We start from the raw sequence: 20,602 nt of genomic DNA, 5'->3' as shown, positions 1-20,602 counted from the left end.
CGATCTCCCGCCTCGCCTCCATCCCCGGCAACTCCTCGCTCGCGCGCTCACACCAGACGAGGGAGGGTCGGAAGCAGCAAGAGTAGAACACGAGAGAAAAAAAAAATAAGACCAGATTACAGATCAAGGTTCTCAGATTACACGGGAAGGATTGGGCGTGTGCAGTTTTTTTAGTCTATTGGACGTGTGCATATACTCCCTCCGTTCCCAAATATTTATCTTTCTAGAGATTTCAACAAATGACTACATACGAAGCAAAATGAGTGAATCTACATTCTAAAATATGTCTACATACATCCGTATATTGTAGTCCATTTGAAATGTCTAGGAAGACAAATATTTGAAAACAGAGGGAGTATATAGCAGCAGAAGAGGACTGGCGACTATTGGGCCAGGCCGATTGGGCTTACGCCAGATGTTTCAGTGGGTTAGAGCCTGTTCGTGAGCTCGCCAGATTCTGCACGTGGAGCGGCGCCGAAAAGAGGACAGTTAATATTTTCTTTTGCGTTGAAAAAAAGAAACAGTTACAAGAGGACAAGTCACGTACAGTACTGGGGCATTGGAGCATGTGGATGACATGCTGCAGTAACAGTTGTGGCCAGGAGCAGCAACGGCGATCGAGTTTCTGGGAGCTTCTTCAGTTGTTTTCTCAGGTTGTATGGATGCAGAGATTGTTGAAGCCCTTGCAGTAAGGAAGGCGCTATCATTGACAGATGACCTGCCCGAAGAATTAAAATCTCTTCAAACTGTCTTGAGTTTAGCAACACGCTGAAGGAGGGATCCAAATCAGTGTACTATTATCTCGCATGAGATTAAGGCTAGAGGTGCGCAGTTTAGCGGGGTTGAGTTCAGTCGTGAGAAGTGGATTTCAAACTTTGAAGCCCACAGGCTCGCCCGATCATCGCTCCGGAGTAATGTTGATTTGGCTTTTAGATCAGCCCGAGGGCTTATGTATCCCTAGAAATATTGTAATTTGACGTGCTGGGGTACTACACCACTAAAAAAAATCGTATAATACATTAGGCCAGTTATGTAAGTCTGGCATTATTGGGGGCAGCCCAGTGCAAATTGGCCGAGCGCGATGCTCGGCGAAGGGGTCGGTAGAGGACTGCCCCGCTTTGATGGATCCTACTCTATCCTCGTTGCCATCGATAAATTCTCGAAGTATGGACACTTCATACCTCTTAAGCACCATTACACGGTGGCCATAGTGATGACTTTGTCTATCGTCTGCACGACATGTCTCAAGTTGTCATCTCATGAGTATAAAACCTACACTTTTTGCTTCCTTGCCAATTGCGACTCTTGGATGTGTATGTACGTATAGGTTAGGGTCATGTATTGTCACGCCTCCTTTCTCCTACATACAATGTATAGCTTGGGAGACAAGTCGAGGTTGTGCACCATTGTACCTATATATGTGCACTTGCACATGATCAATGAATTGAGTCGCATGCAATCCAATCTTTCCTAACAACAACGACGGGCGAGGTTGTCTGTGGTTAGCACAACTTCCCTTCGAAGATACCACATAAAATTTTTAACTTTAGTGGAATCTTCGACATCCAAATTTTCTTGTTATTATCCACTGGGACCTTTGAGTGCTTGAGCGCACAATATATAGAGTCGACTGTGAAAGACCCAAATATAGTGAGGTTCAAGCGAAACACATTCCGTCCTTGTGTCGGGTTAATCGATTCCAATTGGAATGACAGATTTTGCCATGACATAAGACAGATGCCAATTAAGTCTGGCCTGAAAGAAATACTCGGCGGGGATGAATTATGCACATTCGCAAGAGTATCATTCTGATTACGAACAATGGCCCTGTTTGGATATTCTAACTCAGTTAGAGGTTAGAGTTAGATTCTAACCCTGAACTAACTCTAGTTAAAGAGGTGTTTGGATGGCAGGGTTAGATGGAGCGCGGATACGGCGATGCGCCTTCACGGGCGGTGCGAGAGGGAGGGAGGGAGAGGACGAGAAGCTTCGAGGAAGTGGGGAGGGATCTGCTGCGGGGAGAGCGAGAGAAAAAGGTGTTTTTAGTGGTCCTAAGAAGAACTAACCCAAATAAGCACATGTAAGTGCATCTAGTGCCACCCCTAGTTGGTTTTGGAGTATTGACGACAAACCTGGTTGAGGGACTAATGTGTTTGTGAGAATTGCAAGATAACACAGGTAGTAGTCCCTCATTGATTCGGTTTACCTACCGGAGATGGCCCCTAAAAATGTATGAAGACATTGAAGACAATGGTGGTATGTGAAGACATTCACATTGAAGACTATGACAAGAGAAGACATCACGTGAAGACTATGGAGCGTGAAGACTCAGTTGTTTCGTTGTTTCCTTTTCTTCTTTGTTGAGTCATAGGGACCACCGTACTGTTAAGTGGGGTCCCAGTGAACAAAGTCAGAGTGACTGAAGTGATGCTCAACCAAAATCCTATTTCTTCGAGCGAAGACAATGAGAGCAAATCTTATCCAGAGCTGGATGAGTCAGCTTTACTTGTAGCCCAAGTCAAGCTGCCGCGTATGTATGAAATCTGACCGTTGGAACACGTGTCAGTTCCTTAGTGACCCAGGGTCATTTCGGACAAATCAGGTCGGGTTGCCTAGTGGTTATAAATAGCCCACCCCCTACACCATAAATTGGTGGCTGCTCAGAGTTAGTGCACGGCTTTTGTCGTTTGAGAGCAACCCACCTCCGAAGCTTTTGAGAGAGAGAAATCCTTGCGAGGGCAAAGCCCAAACACCCAAAGCCAAAGAGTGTTAGGCATCACTGAAGTCTTTCTGTCCGCGTGACCTGAAGACTTGTTACACTTGAGGACTGTGAATCCTCCAGCCGGTTAGGCGTCGCGTTCTGAGCATCCAAGAGTCATTGTGGATCGCCGGTGAACGAAGTCTGTGAAGGTTTGGAAGTCTACCTTGAAGACTTACCAGAGTGATTGGGCGAGGACTGGGTGTCCTTAGCTCAAGGGGAATAAGGCGAAGACATGGTCTTCTGAGTTGAATCTCAGCCTCCCTAACCAGACGTACAGTTGTCACAACAGCTGGAACTGGTCCAACAAATCATGTGTCCTCACCAAGTGACTGGTTCTATCCTCTCCCTCTCTTTACTTACAGTTTGTCTTCGTGAAGTCATTGCCTGCTTGCACTACCTGTTTGACTTCGCTGTGTGACTACTATCATTGTTTGGCTTCATACTATCTTTCATCCTGATCTTTACTACCTAGTTGCTATTAGTCTTCGTGCTTTCACTTCATTGCATACTTGACTATGGCTTGCTTAGTGTAGTCTACCTTCCGCTGCATATCAATAGGTTCATTTCTATTGTTTGTCTTCGAAACTTTCATGTTTTGAAGACTTTCATAAAAATCGCCTATTCACCCCCCCCCCTTCTAGTCGATAACTAGCACTTTCAGCACCTCTTGGGTGGGTTAGATTTTTTGGATGGGATAGATGCATCTAACCCAAACTAACCCTCCTGTTTGGATATTTTTGGGTTAGTTGAGTTCAAACTAACCCAAACTAACTCTAACCTATGGATCCAAACAGGGGCCAATGCGGTACAAAGGTGGATATTGTTCTTAGAGACTGACATTGCCTAGCCAAATGTTGTCTCAGAAACGAATTTCTGACCCATCTTTTATCATGAAGGATCCAAAATGAAAAAGATGTTTGTTCGCAGCATTAGACCAGCCCAAAAGTGCAAATCACCAGGTTTTCAATAGGTCTGGGACACATATTTATGGCCTACTCCCTCCGTTCCTAAATACTTGTCTTTTTAGATATTTCGAATGGACTATCACATACGGATGTATGTAGACTTATTTTAGAGTGTAGATTCACTCATTTTGCTTCGTATATAGTCACTTGTTAAAATCTCTAAAAAGACAAATATTTAGAAACGGAGGGAGTAGATACTTATTGCGAAGTAGGGTTTGCCAAAACCATCCTCAATAAGTAGTTTGAACAACCATTTACTAAGTAAGACATCATTCTTAATTTGTAGGTCATGAATGCCAAATCCACCTTGGTCTTAATTTTGGCTTACAAACCATGCTCCAATTAGCGAGTCTGCACCTTTCCTTTTTATTTTCTCCTTGCCAAGAGAATCTGGATCTGAAATACTCCAACCTCTACAAGACCCCTTTTGGGAGTTGAAAAAAAAGAAAGCATACAGAGAACCATATTTGTAAGGACGGAGTTGATCAAGACTAGTCAACCGCTTCTCTAAGCGTGCCTCTACATATTTCCACTCCGCATTTATGAGACATCGATAATGAATCAGAATTTTCAAATATTTAATCGAGAATTGACATTGCGCACAACCAAATAGGCCAGCGTAATCAGCCGCCGCCTCACTGGCTTCTCCAAAGCAGAATAATTTTCTTGTATGAAGATTAGTTATGTGTTTATTGTCGAACGATATTTCATTTTTGTATTTTTTTTTTCTTTTGAAGCCAAAGCCACTGTGCATAATTATGTCCAGCTGAGACAGCCTGTGGGTCTTACGGAGGCCCTACTGGGCAGTCAGATCTCGACACATGCAAGCTGAGCGTGTGCCGATAGATTCTTGCCGAGCTGCTCGTTACAATATTTCCTCAAAAGGGTCACCCTTCTCTAAGAAAATAAGATCAACCCTAGAATACAGTGGCATCCAGACCATTATTGGAGTAAAATAAACCAACAATTCGTCTACTTGGCCATACATATTTTTCTATTGAAGCTGCAGTACTTCGGTTCAGAGGGGTAGAAACATAACTATTCTTTTCCAAATTATGAGATCTACTAATTTTTTCTAAATCGGATTTTCCGAATCAAATGTATATAGACATGTTTTAGTGTGTTTGTTCACTCGTTTTAGTCCGTTTGTACTCCATATAAAAATATCCGAAAACATCTTGTAATTTGGAACAGAGATGATAGTATATTCTTCACAAAAAATAAACTTAAGTACTAGTATATATTATACCTATGACATATGTGGTGCAGTGTGAGTTCTGGTCCGGTTCCATTCGAGGGAGGCTCCAAGTAGGGATGTTGCCAAGTGCGCAGCCCCAGTTGACTTGCCCTTTCCCCTCTTCTAGTTCTATCCCAATCCCCCCATCGATCCCTATTCATGTCTTCTTCCCTAGCTACTTATTGAAATTCCTGTTGAATCGTCTGGGCAGATCATATGCATACTGTTGCTAAATATAGGATAGGGTTAGCGAGATGTTCCCAGATGCCGGTGCAAGCCCATACTTCCTACAAAATCAGCAGCAGCTGTTCCATGGAATCAATGGCATTGGAGTGGACGCCGCCTTCGCCGGAGACGGCGGGCTGGCGGTGCCGGTGCCCGACACCCACCGCAGCGCCCTGCTGTACAACCTGTCCGTGCTCAAGGACAAGGTGCAGCAGCTGGAGCCGCTCGTCGGCCTCGCGGTCGGTCGCGGCCACGGCCACGTCGTCGACCCCGTGCTGCCCGGAGCCAGCGCCGTCGTCCAGGAGATCATCACCGTGGCCACATCCATGCTGTACGCCCTACAGCACCCTTACGGCCTCGGCGCGTTGACAACATCCGGTTATGACGCGGCCACGCGGGAGGGTGTGGTCGACGGCCATGCAAAGAACGGCGCAGCGGATGATGACCAGGAGGCCATGGTGGATGCCATGCGGCAGTGGCAGCAGCAGCACCATGGTGGCGGCCACGACATCCCCGGAAACTCCGCGGAGGCGGCCGCCGTGTCATCTTCGACGCAAGCGACGACGGCCTCGGCGGTGGACACGACGATCATCGAGTTAGACGCGGCCGAGCTGCTGGCCAAGTACACGCACTACTGCCAGGTGTGCGGCAAGGGGTTCAAGCGCGACGCCAACCTGCGCATGCACATGCGCGCGCACGGCGACGAGTACAAGAGCAAGGCGGCGCTCGCCAACCCGACCACCAGGTTGTTCGCGACCTCCGGCGAGGACGCCGCCGCCGACGCCGCGGGGAGATCAAGGAACAGCAAGTACTCGTGCCCGCAGGACGGCTGCCGGTGGAACCGGAGGCACGCCAAGTTCCAGCCACTCAAGTCGGTCATCTGCGTCAAGAACCACTACAAGCGCAGCCACTGCCCCAAGATGTACGTCTGCAACCGCTGCAACCGCAAGCACTTCTCCGTCCTCTCCGACCTCCGCACCCACGAGAAGCACTGCGGCGACCACCGCTGGATATGCTCCTGCGGCACCACCTTCTCCCGCAAAGACAAGCTCGCCGGGCATGTCTCCCTCTTCGCAGGCCACCAGCCCGTCGCGCCGCTCGCTGCCGGCAGGCACGGTAAGAGATCCTCGTTATTGTCCACGTCCTCCTCTGACCTTGTTGGAAACTGCGCCACCACCGGCTTCTCCATTACATGACATGCATTGTGCAAAGTAATGTGATACACGTACCTACCTACGTGAGCCCATGAAACTGTAGATAGATACCCTGGAAAATATATAGGGCTTGATTACAGTATGCATGGATTGTTTTGAAAATATATAGGGCTATCATACCCTGGAAAATATATAGGGCATTCGTACGTCTAAGTTTTCTCTCCTCTTCTTTTTGATATCAACTAGCCATACCCCATGATGCGTTGCCTCCCACGAATGGGAGATTTGATTTCTCAGTGTCGTATGCAATATAAATTCATTTCTTAAGATACGAAATATGCGAAGATTTGTACGACAAAACAAAAATATTAACTTGAAAGGTTGAAGATTTCATAACTAATTAATTGTGATCAGATTTAAAATCCACTTGAAACGCACTAATGCATGCTGCATGGTAGTAATAGGGAGGCTCATGTCTAGATCGGACGGATGATAATGGACAAGCTAGCAAATCCAGCGGCTGGACAATTTTGATGATGTGTAGTGGGGCTTGTCTATTGATGATAAACATGGCTTGTCATCAAACTGTTGCCACCCTGCCTTGGTGACTCCTGCTGCAAATGCAAGGGAGGATAAATTATAATCAACAGAAACGATGGGCGTGACGGTTTTCTTGGGATAAGCCCTAGTAGTTCTTTGATGCAATTTAGAGAGAAAGGGCAGTGCGAATTAGAAAAAAATTGCGATGTGTAATCATCATGTAACAAAGAGCTCCATATATAAATGTCACTACATCCTCACGAAGACCACACCCAAAATGTTAGGGGCTGTTTGGTTGCTGCCCACGTTCACTTTGCCAAATCGTAGGCCGACCAAAAAATTGGCGAGCAAATCACTCGCCCTGTGGGCGAGCTAGGCGTGTCAAAAAATCGGGAGCGATCCAAACTGACGCCCTAGTCCCAGTCAACGACAATATTTTGGCTTGGCAGTTGAGGGCAGCGATCCAAACGGCCTCTTAGTACCAAGCCTCGTCTCAAATTGTCCAATTTTCGCCATGCATGTACTCCTACCGAGCCCTGTCTGGTACGCCTCCTTGGTTGTATTGACAAAGCAACGCACATACACCTCCTTGGCTATATTGACCAAGCAGCGCACATACACCTCGATCGGAAATTTTGATAAGTAAGAGTGTCGAACCCAACGAGGAACATAACAAAATGATAAGCGGTTTTCAACAGGGTATTTTTTGCAAGTACTGAAAATAGCGGTAACAGGTAGTTTGATAGCAACATAATTCGTAACAAGTAACAAGTAGCAATAGTGAGAAAGGTGCAGCAAGGTGGCCCAATCCTTTTTATAACAAAGGACAAGCCAGAATTTTCTCTTATATAAAGCAAAGCGTTCTCGAGGACACATGAGAATTATCGTCTAGTCACTTTCATTATGTTTAGTTGATTCACGTTCGCTACTTTGATGATTTGATACGTGGGTGGACCGGTGCTTGGGTGTTGTTCTTGATTGAACAAACATCCTACTTACGATTACCCCCTCTCGCAAGCATCCGCAACTACAAAAGAAGAATTAAGATAAATCTACCATATCATTAAACATATGGATCCAAATCAGCCCATTACGGAATAACGCATAAACTAGGGTTTAAACTTCTATCACTCTAGCAACTCATCATCTACTTATTACTCCACAATGCCTTCCCTTAGGCCCAAGTATGGTGAAGTGTCGTGTAGTCGATATTCACATGGCACCACTAAAGGAAGAACAATATACATATCATGAAAATATCAAACGAATAACAAATTCACATGATTACTTATAACAAGACTTCTCCCATGTCCTCAAGAATAGAAGTAACTACTCACAAATCATTTTCATGTTCAAGATCAGAGGAGTATTGAATATCATTAAGGATTTGACCATATAATATTCCACCAAATAAACCAACTAGCATCAACTACATGATGTAATCAACACTACTAGCAACCCACAGGTACAATTCTGATGTTTTGATACAGAGATTAATACAAGAGATGAATTAGGGTTTGAGATGAGATAGTGTTGGTGAAGATGTTGACAAAGATTGGTCCTCCCACGATGAGAGGATCGTTGGTGATGTCGATAGCTTTAATTTTCCCCTCCCGGAGGAAAGTTTCCTTGGTGGAATCGCTCCGTCGGAGAGCAAAAGTGCTCCTACCCAGGTGAGGGAGTCCTGGACTAGGGGGTCCTCGGGCTGCCGGCCTACCTCTTATGGGCCGAACAGGCGGACCATTGTATGATTACCAAAAAACTGAGCTATAAGGCAACTCCGTGTCCAGACAGGAAACCCTCGGAGTCTTGGTGTGTCCTCCAAGTCAAGATAGAAGATTCGGCATGCCTATCCCCTTGTTTTAACCGACCATATGTAACCCTAGTATCCCTGGTGTCTATGTAAACCAGAGGATTTAGTCTGTAGAGGCTAGAACAATAACCATCATCCTACTCGCCTAGGGTTTAGTTCCTTTGATCTCGTGGTAGATCGACTTTGTAATCATCCTATACACTTCAATATATTCAAGCAGGACGTAGGGTTTTACCTGTTGGGAAACGTAGTATTTCAAAAAAAAAATCTTACGATCACCCAAGATCTATCTAGGGGAAGCATAGCAACGAGCGGGGAGAGTGTGTCCACGTACCCTCGTAGACCGAAAGTGGAAGCGTATAGTAACGCGGTTGATGTAGTCGAACGTCTTCGCGATCCAACCGATCCAAGTACCGAACGCACGGCACCTCCGCGATCTGCACCCGTTCAGCTCGGTGACGTCCCTCGAACTCTTGATCCAGTTGAGGCCGAGGGAGAGTTTTGTCAGCAGGACGGCATGGTGACGGTGATGATGAAGTTACCGGCGCAGGGCTTCGCCTAAGCATTACGACGATATGACCGAGGTGTAACACTATGGAGGGGGGCACCGCACATGGCTAAAGATCAACTTGTGTGTCTATGGGGTGCCCCCCTCCCATGTATATAAAGGAGGGAGGGAGGAGGAGGCCGGCCAAGAGGAGGCGCGCCCAAGGGGGGGGAGTCCTACTCCAAGTAGGATTCGGCCCCCCTTTCCTACTTCCACAAGGAGAAGGGGGAAAGAGGAGGAGGAGAGAAAGGAAAGGGGGGGGGGCGCCCCAACCCCTAGTCCAATTCGGTTTGGGCTTGGGGGGACGCCTCCCTGGCTGCTGCCTCCTCTATTCCACGAGGGCCCATGAAGGCCCATTAACCCCCTGGAGGGTTCCGGTAACCCCCCGGTACTCCGGAAAATACCCGATACACTCCGGAACCATTCCGGTGTCCGAATATAACCTTCCAATATATTAATTTTTATGTCTCGACCATTTCGAGACTCGTCGTCATGTCCGTAATCTCATCCGGGACTCCGAACTACCTTTGGTTCATCAAAACACTGTAACTCATAATACCGATCATCATCGAACGTTAAGTGTGCGGAGCCTACGGGTTCGAGAACTATGAACCTGGATGCTCATATTGGCTCCTACATATTCTACGAAGATCTTTATCGGTCAAACCGCACAACAACATACGTTGTTCCCTTTGTCATCGGTATGTTACTTGCCCGAGATTCGATCGTCGGTATCACCATACCTAGTTCAATCTCGTTACCGGCAAGTCTCTTTACTCGTTCCGTAATGCATCATCCCGCAACTAACTCATTAGTCAGATTGCTTGCAAGGCTTATAGTGATGTGCATTACCGAGAGGGCCCAGAGATACCTCTCCGACAATCGGAGTGACAAATCCTAATCTCGAAATACGCCAACTCAACAAGTACATTTGGAGACACCTGTAGAGCACCTTTATAATCACCCAGTTACGTTGTGACGTTTGGTAGCACACAAAGTGTTCCTCCGGTAAACGGGAGTTGCATAATCTCATAGTCATAGGAACATGAATAAGTCATGAAGAAAGCAATAGCAACATCGCTTAATCCGTAGTCCCTGTTTCGAGTTGCAAATATTAGCAATAGAACTAGTATCAAATACCCAGGTGCTACTTCGAGCTCTAGTAAGGTACATATCAATAACATGTATATCACATATACCTTTGTTCACCTTGCCATCCTTTTTATCCGCCAAATACTTGGGGCAGTTCCGCTTCCAGTGACCAGTCTGCTTGCAGTAGAAGCACTCAGTCTCAGGCTTAGGTCCAGACTTGGGTTTCTTTTTTTGAGCAGCAACTTGTTTGCCGTTCTTCTTGAAGTTCCCCTTCTTCTTCCCTTTACCCTTTTTCTTGAAACTGGTGGTCTTGTTGACCATCAACACTTGATGCTCCTTCTTGATTTCTACCTCCGCAGCCTTTAGCATTGCGAAGAGCTCGGGAATTGTCTTATCCATCCCTTGCATATTATAGTTCATCACGAAGCTCTTGTAGCTTGGTGGCAGTGATTGAAGAATTCTGTCAATGACACTATCATCCGGAAGATTAACTCCCAGTTGAATCAAGTGATTGTTATACCCAGACATTTTGAGTATATGTTCACTGACAGAACTATTCTCCTCCATCTTGCAGCTGTAGAACTTATTGGAGACTTCATATTTCTCAATCCGGGCATTTGCTTGAAATATTAACTTCAACTCCTGGAACATCTCATATGCTCCATGACGTTCAAAACATTGTTGAAGTCCCGGTTCTAAGCCGTAAAGCATGGCACACTAAACTATCGAGTAGTCATCAGCTTTGCTCTGCCAGACGTTCTTAACGTCGTCAGTTGCATCTGCAGCAGGCCTGGCACCCAGCGGTGCTTCCAGGACGTAATTCTTCTGTGCAGCAATGAGGATAATCCTCAAGTTACGGACCCAGTCCGTGTAATTGCTACCATCATCTTTCAACTTTGCTTTCTCAAGGAACGCATTAAAATTCAACGGAACAACAGCACGGGCCATCTATCTACAACATAGACAAGCAAAATACTATAGGTACTAAGTTCATGATAAATTGAAGTTCAATTAATCATATTACTAAAGAACTCCCACTTAGATAGACATCCCTCTAATCATCTAAGTGATCACGTGATCCAAATCAACTAAACCATGTCCGATCATCATGTGAGATGGAGTAGTTTTCAATGATGAACATCACTATGTTGATCATATCTACTATATGATTCACGCTCGACCTTTCGGTCTCAGTGTTCCGAGGCCATATCTGCATATGCTAGGCTCGTCAAGTTTAACCCGAGTATTCTGCGTGTGCAAAACTGGCTTGCACCCGTTGTAGATGAACGTAGAGCTTATCACACCCGATCATCACGTGGTGTCTCGGCACGACGAACTTTGGCAACGGTGCATACTCAGGGAGAACACTTTTATCTTGAAATTTAGTGAGAGAACATCTTATAATGCTACCGTCAATCAAAGCAAAATAAGATGCATAAAGGATAAACATCACATGCAATCAATATAAGTGATATGATATGGCCATCATCATCTTGTGCTTGTGATCTCCATCTCTGAAGCACCATCATGATCACCATCATCACCAGCGTGACACCTTTATCTCCATCGTAGGATCGTTGTCCTTTCGCCAACTATTGCTTCTACGACTATCACTACCGCTTAGTGATAAAGTAAAGCAATTACAGGGCAATTGCATTGCATACAATAAAGCGACAACCATATGGCTCCTGCCAGTTGCCGATAACTCGGTTACAAAACATGATCATCTCATACAATAAAATATCGCATCATGCCTTGACCATATCACATCACATCATGCCCTGCAAAAACAAGTTAGACGTCCTCTACTTTGTTGTTGCAAGTTTTACGTGGCTGCTACGGGTTGAGCAAGAACCGTCCTTACCTACGCATCAAAACCACAACGATAGTTCGTCAAGTTAGTGTTGTTTTAACCTTCTCAAGGACCGGGCGTAGTCACACTCGATTCAACTAAAGTTGGAGAAACTGACACCCGCCAGCCACCTGTGTGCAAAGCACGTCGGTAGAACCAGTCTCGCGTAAGCGTACGCATAATGTCGGTCCGGGCCGCTTCATCCAACAATACCGCTGAACCAAAGTATGACATGCTGGTAAGCAGTATGACTTGTGTCGCCCACAACTCACTTGTGTTCTACTCGTGCATATAACATCTACGCATAAACCTGGCTCGGATACCATTGTTGGGGAACGTAGTAATTTCAAAAATATTCCTACGCACACGCAAGATCATGGTGATGCATAGCAACGAGAGGGGAGAGTGTTGTCCACGTACCGTCGTAGACCGAAAGCGGAAGCGTTAGCACAACGCGGTTGATGTAGTCGTACGTCTTCACGATCCGACCGATCCAAGTACCGAACGTACGGCACCTCCGAGTTCAGCACACGTTCAACTCGATGACGTCCCGCGAACTCCGATCTAGCAGAGCTTCACGGGAGAGTTCCGTCAGCACGACGGCGTGATGACAGTGATGATGTTGCTACCGACGCAGGGCTTCACCTAAGCACCGCTACGATATGACCGAGGTGGAATACGGTGGAGGGGGGCACCGCACACGGCTGGGAGATATCAACAGATCAACTTGTGTGTCTAGAGGTGCCCCCCTGCCCCCGTATATAAAGGAGCAAGGGGGGAGAGGCGGCTGGCCAAGGAGGGCGCGCCAAGGGGGGAGTCCTACTCCCACCGAGAGTAGGACTCCTCCTTTCCTTGTTGGAGTAGGAGAAGGGAAGGAAGGGAGAGAGGAGGAGAAGGAAAAAGGGGGCGGCGCCCCCCTTCCTTGTCCAATTCGGACTAGAGGAGGAGGGGGCGCGCGGCTGCCCTGGCCGCCCTTCCTCTTCTCCCACTAAGGCCCATTAGGCCCAATATACTCCCCAGGGGGTTCCGGTAACCCCCCGGTACTCCGGTAAATGTCTGAAACCTCCCGAAACACTTCCGGGGTCCGAACATAGTCATCCAATATATCGATCTTTACGTCTAGACCATTTCGAGACTCCTCGTCATCTCCATGTTCATATCCGGGACTCAGAACTACCTTCGTTACATCAAAACACAAAAACTCATAATACCGATCGTCACCAAACTTTAAGTGTGCGGACCCTACGGGTTCGAGAACTATGTAGACATGACCGAGACACCTCTCCGGTCAATAACCAATAGCGGAACCTGGATGCTCATATTGGCTCCCACATATTCTACGAAGATCTTTATCGGTCAAACCGCATAACAACATACGTTGGTCCCTTTGTCATCGGTATGTTACTTGCCCGAGATTCGATCGTCGGTATCTCAATACCTAGTTCAATCTCGTTACCGGCAAGTCTCTTTACTCGTTATGTAATGCATCATCCCGCAACTAACTCATTAGTCACATTGCTTGCAAGGCTTATAGTGATGTGCATTACCGAGAGGGCCCAGAGATACCTCTCCGACAATCGGAGTGACAAATCCTAATCTCGAAATACGCCAACTCAACAAGTACCTTTGGAGACACCTGTAGAGCACCTTTATAATCACCCAGTTACGTTGTGACGTTTGGTAGCACACAAAGTGTTCCTCCGGTAAACGGGAGTTGCATAATCTCATAGTCATAGGAACATGTATAAGTCATGAAGAAAGCAATAGCAACATATCAAACGATCAAGTGCTAAGCTAACGGAATGGGTCAAGTCAATCACATCATTCTCCTAGTGATGTGATCCCGTTAATCAAATGACAACTCATGTCTATGGCTAGGAAACTCAACCATCTTCGATTAACGAGCTAGTCAAGTAGAGGCATACTAGTGACACTATGTTTGTCTATGTATTCACACATGTATTATGTTTCCGGTTAATACAATTCTAGCATGAATAATAAATATTTATCCTGATATGAGGAAATAAATAATAACTTTATTATTGCCTCTAGGGCATATTTCCTTCACTACTTTCCAATTCGGGAGAAGGTATAATTACCTCATCAAGTTCTACTTTCCTCCCACTCACTTCTTTCGAGAGAAACTCCTTCTTTAGAAAGGATCTATTCTTAGCAACGAATATCTTGCCTTCGGATCTGTGATAGAAGGTGTACCCAACAGTCTCCTTTGGATATCCTATGAAGACGCATTTCTCCGATTTGAGTTTGAGCTTATCAGGTTGAAGCTTTTTCACATAAGCATCGCAACCCCAAACTTTAAGAAACGACATCTTAGGTTTCTTGCCAAACCACAGTTCATACGGTGTCATCTCAATGGATTTAGATGATGCCCTATTTAACGTGAATGCAGTTGTCTCTAATGCATAACCCCAAAATGATAGTGGTAAATCAGTAAGAGACATCATAGATCGCACCATATCTAATAAAGTACGGTTACAACGTTCGGACACACCATTACGCTGTGGTGTTCCAGGTGGCGTGAGTTGTGAAACTATTCCACATTGTTTTTAAACGAAGTACAAACTCGTAACTCAAATATTCACCTCCGCGATCAGATCGTAGAAACTTTATTTTCTTGCTACGATGATTCTCCACTTCACTCTGAAATTCTTTGAACTTTTCAAATGTTTCAGACTTGTGTTTCATTAAGTAGATATACCCATATCTGCTCAAATCATCTGTGAAGGTCAGAAAATAACGATACCCGTCGCGAGCCTCAACACTCATCGGACCGCATACATCAGTATGTATTATTTCCAACAAGTTTGTTGCTTGCTCCATTGTTCCGGAGAACGGAGTCTTAGTCATCTTGCCCATGGGCATGGTTCGCAAGCATCATGTGATTCATAATCAAGTGATTCCAAAAGTCCATCAGCATGGAGTTTCTCCATGTGCTTTACACCAATATGACCTAAGCGGCAGTGCCACATATAAGTTGCACTATCATTATTAACTTTGCATCCTTTGGTTTCAATATTATGAATATGTGTATCACTACGATCGAGATTCAATAAACCATTTATATTGAGTGTATGACCATAAAAGGTTTTATTCATGTAAATAGAACAACAATTATTCTTTGACTTAAATGAATAACCGTATTGCAATAAACATGATCCAATCATATTCATGCTCAACGCAAACACCAAATAACATTTATTTTAGGTTCAACATTAATCCCGAAGGTAAATGGAGTGTGCGATGGTGATCTTATCAACCTTGGAATCATTTCCAACTCACATCATCACCTCGCCCTTAACTAGTCTCTGTTTATTTGCAACTCCTGTTTCGAGTTACTACTCTTAGCAACTGAACTAGTATCAAATACCGAGGGGTTGCTATAAACACTAGTAAAGTACACATCAATAACATGTATATCAAATATACCTTTGTTCACTTTGTCATCCTTCTTATCCGCTAAGTATCTAGGGCAGTTCCACTTTCAGTGACCATTTCTTTTGCAGTAGAAGCACTCAGTTTCAGGCTTGGGTCTAGTTTTGGGATTCTTCATGGGAGTGGCAACTTGCATTCCATTCTTCTTGAAGTTCCCTTTCTTTCCCTTGCCCTTTTACTTGAAACTAGTGGTCTTGTCAACCATCAACACTTGATGCTTTTTCTTGATTTCAACCTTCGCCGATTTCAGCATCGCGAAGAGCTTGGGAATCGTTTTTGTTATCCCTTGCATATTATAGTTCATCACGAAGTTCTAATAATTTGGTGATAGTGACTAGAGAACTTTATCAATCACTATCTTATTTGAAAGATTAACTCCCATTTGATTCACGTGATTGTAGTACTCAGACATTTTGAGCACATGCTCACTAGCTAAGCTATTCTCCTCCATCTTGTAGGCAAAGTACTTTGTCAGAGGTCTCATACCTCTTAACACGGGCATGAGTCTGAAATACCAATTTCAACTCTTTGAAACATCTCATATGCTCCATGTCGTTCAAAACATTTTTGAAGTCCCGGTTCTAAGCCGTAAAGCATGGTGCACTAAACTATTAAGTAGTCATCATACCGAGCTTGTCAAATGTTCATAACGTCTGCATCTGCTCCTGCAATAGTTCTGTCACCTAGCGGTGCATCAAGGACATAATACTTCTGTGCAGCAATGAGGATAATCCTCAGATCACGGAGCTAGTCCGCATCATTGCTACTAACATCTTTCAACTTATTTTTCTCTAGGAACATATCAAAAAATAAAACGGGAACTACATCGCGAGCTATTGATCTACAACATTGATATGCAAATACTATCAGGACTAAGTTCATGATAAATTAAAGTTCAATTAATCATATTACTTTACGAACTCCCACTTAGATAGACATCCCTCTAGTCATCTAAATGATCACGTGATCCAAATCAACTAAACATGTCTGACCATCACGTGAGATGGAGTAGTTTCAATGGTGAACATCACTATGTTGATCATATATACTATATGATTAACGCTCGACCTTTCGGTCTCAGTGTTTCGAGGCCATATCTGCATATGCTAGGCTCATCAAGTTTAACCCGAGTATTCTGCGTGTGCAAAACTGGCTTGCACCCGTTGTATGTGAACGTAGAGCTTATCACACCTGATCATCACGTGGTATCTCGGCACGACGAACTGTCGCAACGGTGCATACTCAGGGAGAACACTTATACCTTGAAATTTTGTGAGAGATCATCTTATAATGTCACCGCCGTACTAAGCAAGATAAGATGCATAAAAAGATAAACATCACATGCAATCAAATAAGTGATATGATATGGTCATCATCATCTTGTGCCTTTGATCTCCATCTCCAAAGCACCGTCATGATCACCATCGTCACCGGCTTGACACCTTGATCTCCATTGAAGCATCGTTGTCGTCTCGCCAACTATTTCTTCTACAACTATCGCTACTGCTTAGTGATAAAGTAAAGCAATTACATGGCGATTGCATTTCATACAATAAAGCGACAACCATATGGCTCATGCTAGTTGCCGATAACTGTTACAAAACATGATCATCTCATACAACAATTTATATAGCATCATGTCTGGACCATATCACATCACAGCAAGCCCTGCAAAAACAAGTTAGACGTCCTCTACTTTGTTGTTGCAAGTTTTACGTGGCTGCTACGGGCTTCTAGCAAGAACCGTTCTTACCTACGCATCAAAACCACAACGATTTTTCGTCAAGTGTGATGTTTTAACCTTCAACAAGGACTGGGCGTAGTCACACTCGATTCAACTACAGTTGGAGAAACAGACACCCACTAGCCACCTGTGTGCGAAGCACGGCGGTGGAACTAGTCTCATGAACGCGGTCATGTAATGTCGGTCTGGGCCGCTTCATCCAACAATACCGCTGAATCAAAGTATGACATGCTGGTAAGCAGTATGACTATTATCGCCCACAACTCTTTGTGTTCTACTCTTGCATATAACATCTACGCATAGACCTGGCTCGGATGCCACTGTTGGGAAACATAGTATTTAAAAAAAAATTCCTACGATCACGCAAGATCTATCTAGGAGAAGCATAGCAACGAGCGGGGAGAGTGTGTCCACGTACCCTCGTAGACCGAAAGCGGAAGCATTTAGTAACGCGGTTGATGTAGTCGAACGTCTTCGCGATCCAACCGATCCAAGTACCGAACGCACGGCACCTCCGCGATCTGCACACGTTCAACTCGGTGATGTCCCTCGAACTCTTGATCCAGTTGAGGCCAAGGGAGAGTTTCGTTAGCACGACGGCGTGGTGACGGTGATGATGAAGTTACCGGCGCAGGGCTTCGCCTAAGCACTATGACGATATGACCGAGGTGTAAAACTGTGGAGGGGGCACCCCACATAGCTAAAGATCAACTTGTGTGTCTATGGGGTGCCCCCTCCCACGTATATAAAGGAGGGAGGGAGGAGGAGGCCGGCCAAGAGGAGGCGTGCCCAAGGGGGGGAGTCCTACTCCAAGTAGGATTCGCCCCCCCCTTTCCTACTTCCACAAGGAGAAGGGGGAAATAGGAGGAGGAGAGAAAGGAAAAGGGGGGCCGCGCCCCCAACCCCTAGTCCAATTCGGTTTAGGCTTGGGGGGGCGCCTCCCTGACTGCTGCCTCCTCTCTTCCACGAGGGCCCATGAAGGCCCATTAACCCCCCTGGGGTTCCGGTAACCCCCCGGTACTCCGGAAAATACCCGATACACTTCGGAACCATCCCGGTGTCCGAATATAACCTTCCAATATATCAATCTTTATGTCTCGACCATTTCGAGACTCCTTATCATGTACGTGATCTCATCCGGGACTCTGAACTACCTTCGGTTCATCAAAACACATAAACTCATAATACCGATCGTCATCGAACGTTAAGCGTGCGGAGCCTACGGGTTCGAGAACTATGTAGACATGACCGAGACACCTCTCCGGTCAAAAACCAATAGCAGAACCTGGATGCTCATATTGGCTCCTACATATTCTACGAAGATCTTTATCGGTCAAACCACACAACAACATACGTTGTTTCCTTTGTCATCGGTATGTTACTTGCCTGAGATTCGATCGTTGGTATCACCATAGCTAGTTCAATCTCGTTACCGGCAAGTCTCTTTACTTGTTCCGTAATGCATCGTCCTGCAACTAACTCATTACTCAGATTGCTTGGAAGGCTTATAGTGATGTGCATTACCGAGAGGGCCCGGAGATACCTCTCCGACAATCGGAGTGATAAATCCTAATCTCGATCTATGCCAACTCAACAAACACCATCGGAGACACCTGCAGAGCATCTTTATAATCACCCAGTTATGTTGTGACGTTCGATAGCACACTAAGTGTTCCTCCAGTATTCGGGAGTTGCATAATCTCATAGTCAGAGGAACATGTATAAGTCATGATGAAAGCAATAGCAACAAACTAAACGATCATAGTGCTAAGCTAACGGATGGGTCTTGTCCATCACATCATTCTCTAATGATGTGACCCCGTTCATCAAATGACAACACATGTCTATGGCTAGTAAACATAACAATCTTTGATAAATGAGCTAGTCAAGTAGAGGCATACTAGGTACACTCTGTTTGTCTATGTATTCACACATGTACTAAGTTTCCGGTTAATACAATTCTAGCATGAATAATAAACATTTATCATGATATAAGGAAATGTAAATAACAACTTTATTATTGTCTCTAGGGCACATTTCCTTCGTTACCTCCATCAAGAGGTTCCATTTTTTGACCCTTTCTCGATTTGTACTTGAAGCTTATGTGCACTCTTGACTGAATGATTTCCTCCGCCATCAAAGTGCCAAGCCATGAAGTCCTCAACCCCTCACTGAGTAGTATCTATAGGAAATGGTGTACATCATCAGGCCAGAAAATATCTATCTATATCTATACATCTATATCTATCTATACCTACTAATAAATCAAGGTGTGTTTCGCCAATTTTTTCATCCGTTCACCAAGAAAAGATTTTTTTTCTATCCGAGACGGTACTAAATTCTTATGCGTTCGTCTGCTAAAAAAAGGCTTTCCAGAATATCGTACATGGGCCATGCACTGTGGCCCAGCGAAGCCAGCCCACTTATTTTTTTGCCCACGCGGCTGTGAAAAATTCTATTTTCCGCGCAAGGCGACAAATAGTCGAAGCTTCGTACAGGGCAACCATTAATGGGCTGGCCCATTTTTCTTTGTTTCTGTGTTTTATTTCTCTTTTTATTCTCCTTCCCTATCTCTTTTGTCACTTTCAAGTTTATTTTTCTTATAGAATTTATTTCATAAATTCAAAATTCTTGAAAAGCATTCAGAATTTCAAAAATCAAATTATAGAAAATGTTTAGAATTCCAAAATTTGTTGCTATTTAAAAAATATTCGGAACTTGAAAAAAGTTTCCCATTGTTTTGAATTTTTTTTGTTTTTCAAAATTGTTCGAGATTTATAAAAAGAAAATGACAATTTTAAAATGCTTCATATTTGAAAAATATTCTTGTTTTAGTAAAATTTTCACAATTCAAAATAATGTTGAAAGATATAGATTGTCAAAAAATGTTATGAATTTTTGACATATGTTCCCGATCTAAAAAAATGTTTACAAGTTCAAATAATGTTCATGTTTGTATAAATTTTTTTTGATGTTTTAAAAAATGTTTGTGAATTTTAAAAGATGTTCATGTTTCAATTTTTGTTCACGTTTTTTTTGAAAGAGTACATAATTCTCAAAAACTGGTCAGGATTTAAAAAGGGGTGCATGTTCCCTACAAATATTCAGAAACTTCATACTTTAAAATCTCCTCGATTAAAAAGAAAAGTAGATTCAATAATTCATGGGCCTTCTCTGGGATACGTTGATGTAACAAAACTCTTAAATGCCCTCCATCAA

The 20,602-nt window shown here is 44.4% G+C and overlaps 1 protein-coding gene across 1 annotated transcript; it reads left to right on the top strand.

Annotated features, from left to right (window-relative positions):
* The first annotated feature begins 4,450 nt into the window (after positions 1–4,450).
* Positions 4,451–7,168, top strand: LOC109755672 (protein SENSITIVE TO PROTON RHIZOTOXICITY 2). The gene has a single exon (XM_020314569.4). It carries the CDS (start codon positions 5,218–5,220, stop codon positions 6,382–6,384), a length of 1,167 nt encoding a protein of 388 aa, XP_020170158.1. The 5' UTR covers positions 4,451–5,217; the 3' UTR covers positions 6,385–7,168.
* Positions 7,169–20,602: the final 13,434 nt, after the last annotated feature.

Source organism: Aegilops tauschii, chromosome 1 (genome assembly GCF_002575655.3).
Source record: "Aegilops tauschii subsp. strangulata cultivar AL8/78 chromosome 1, Aet v6.0, whole genome shotgun sequence".
NCBI lineage: Eukaryota > Viridiplantae > Streptophyta > Magnoliopsida > Poales > Poaceae > Aegilops > Aegilops tauschii.
This window is presented reverse-complemented; position numbering and strand designations above follow the sequence as displayed.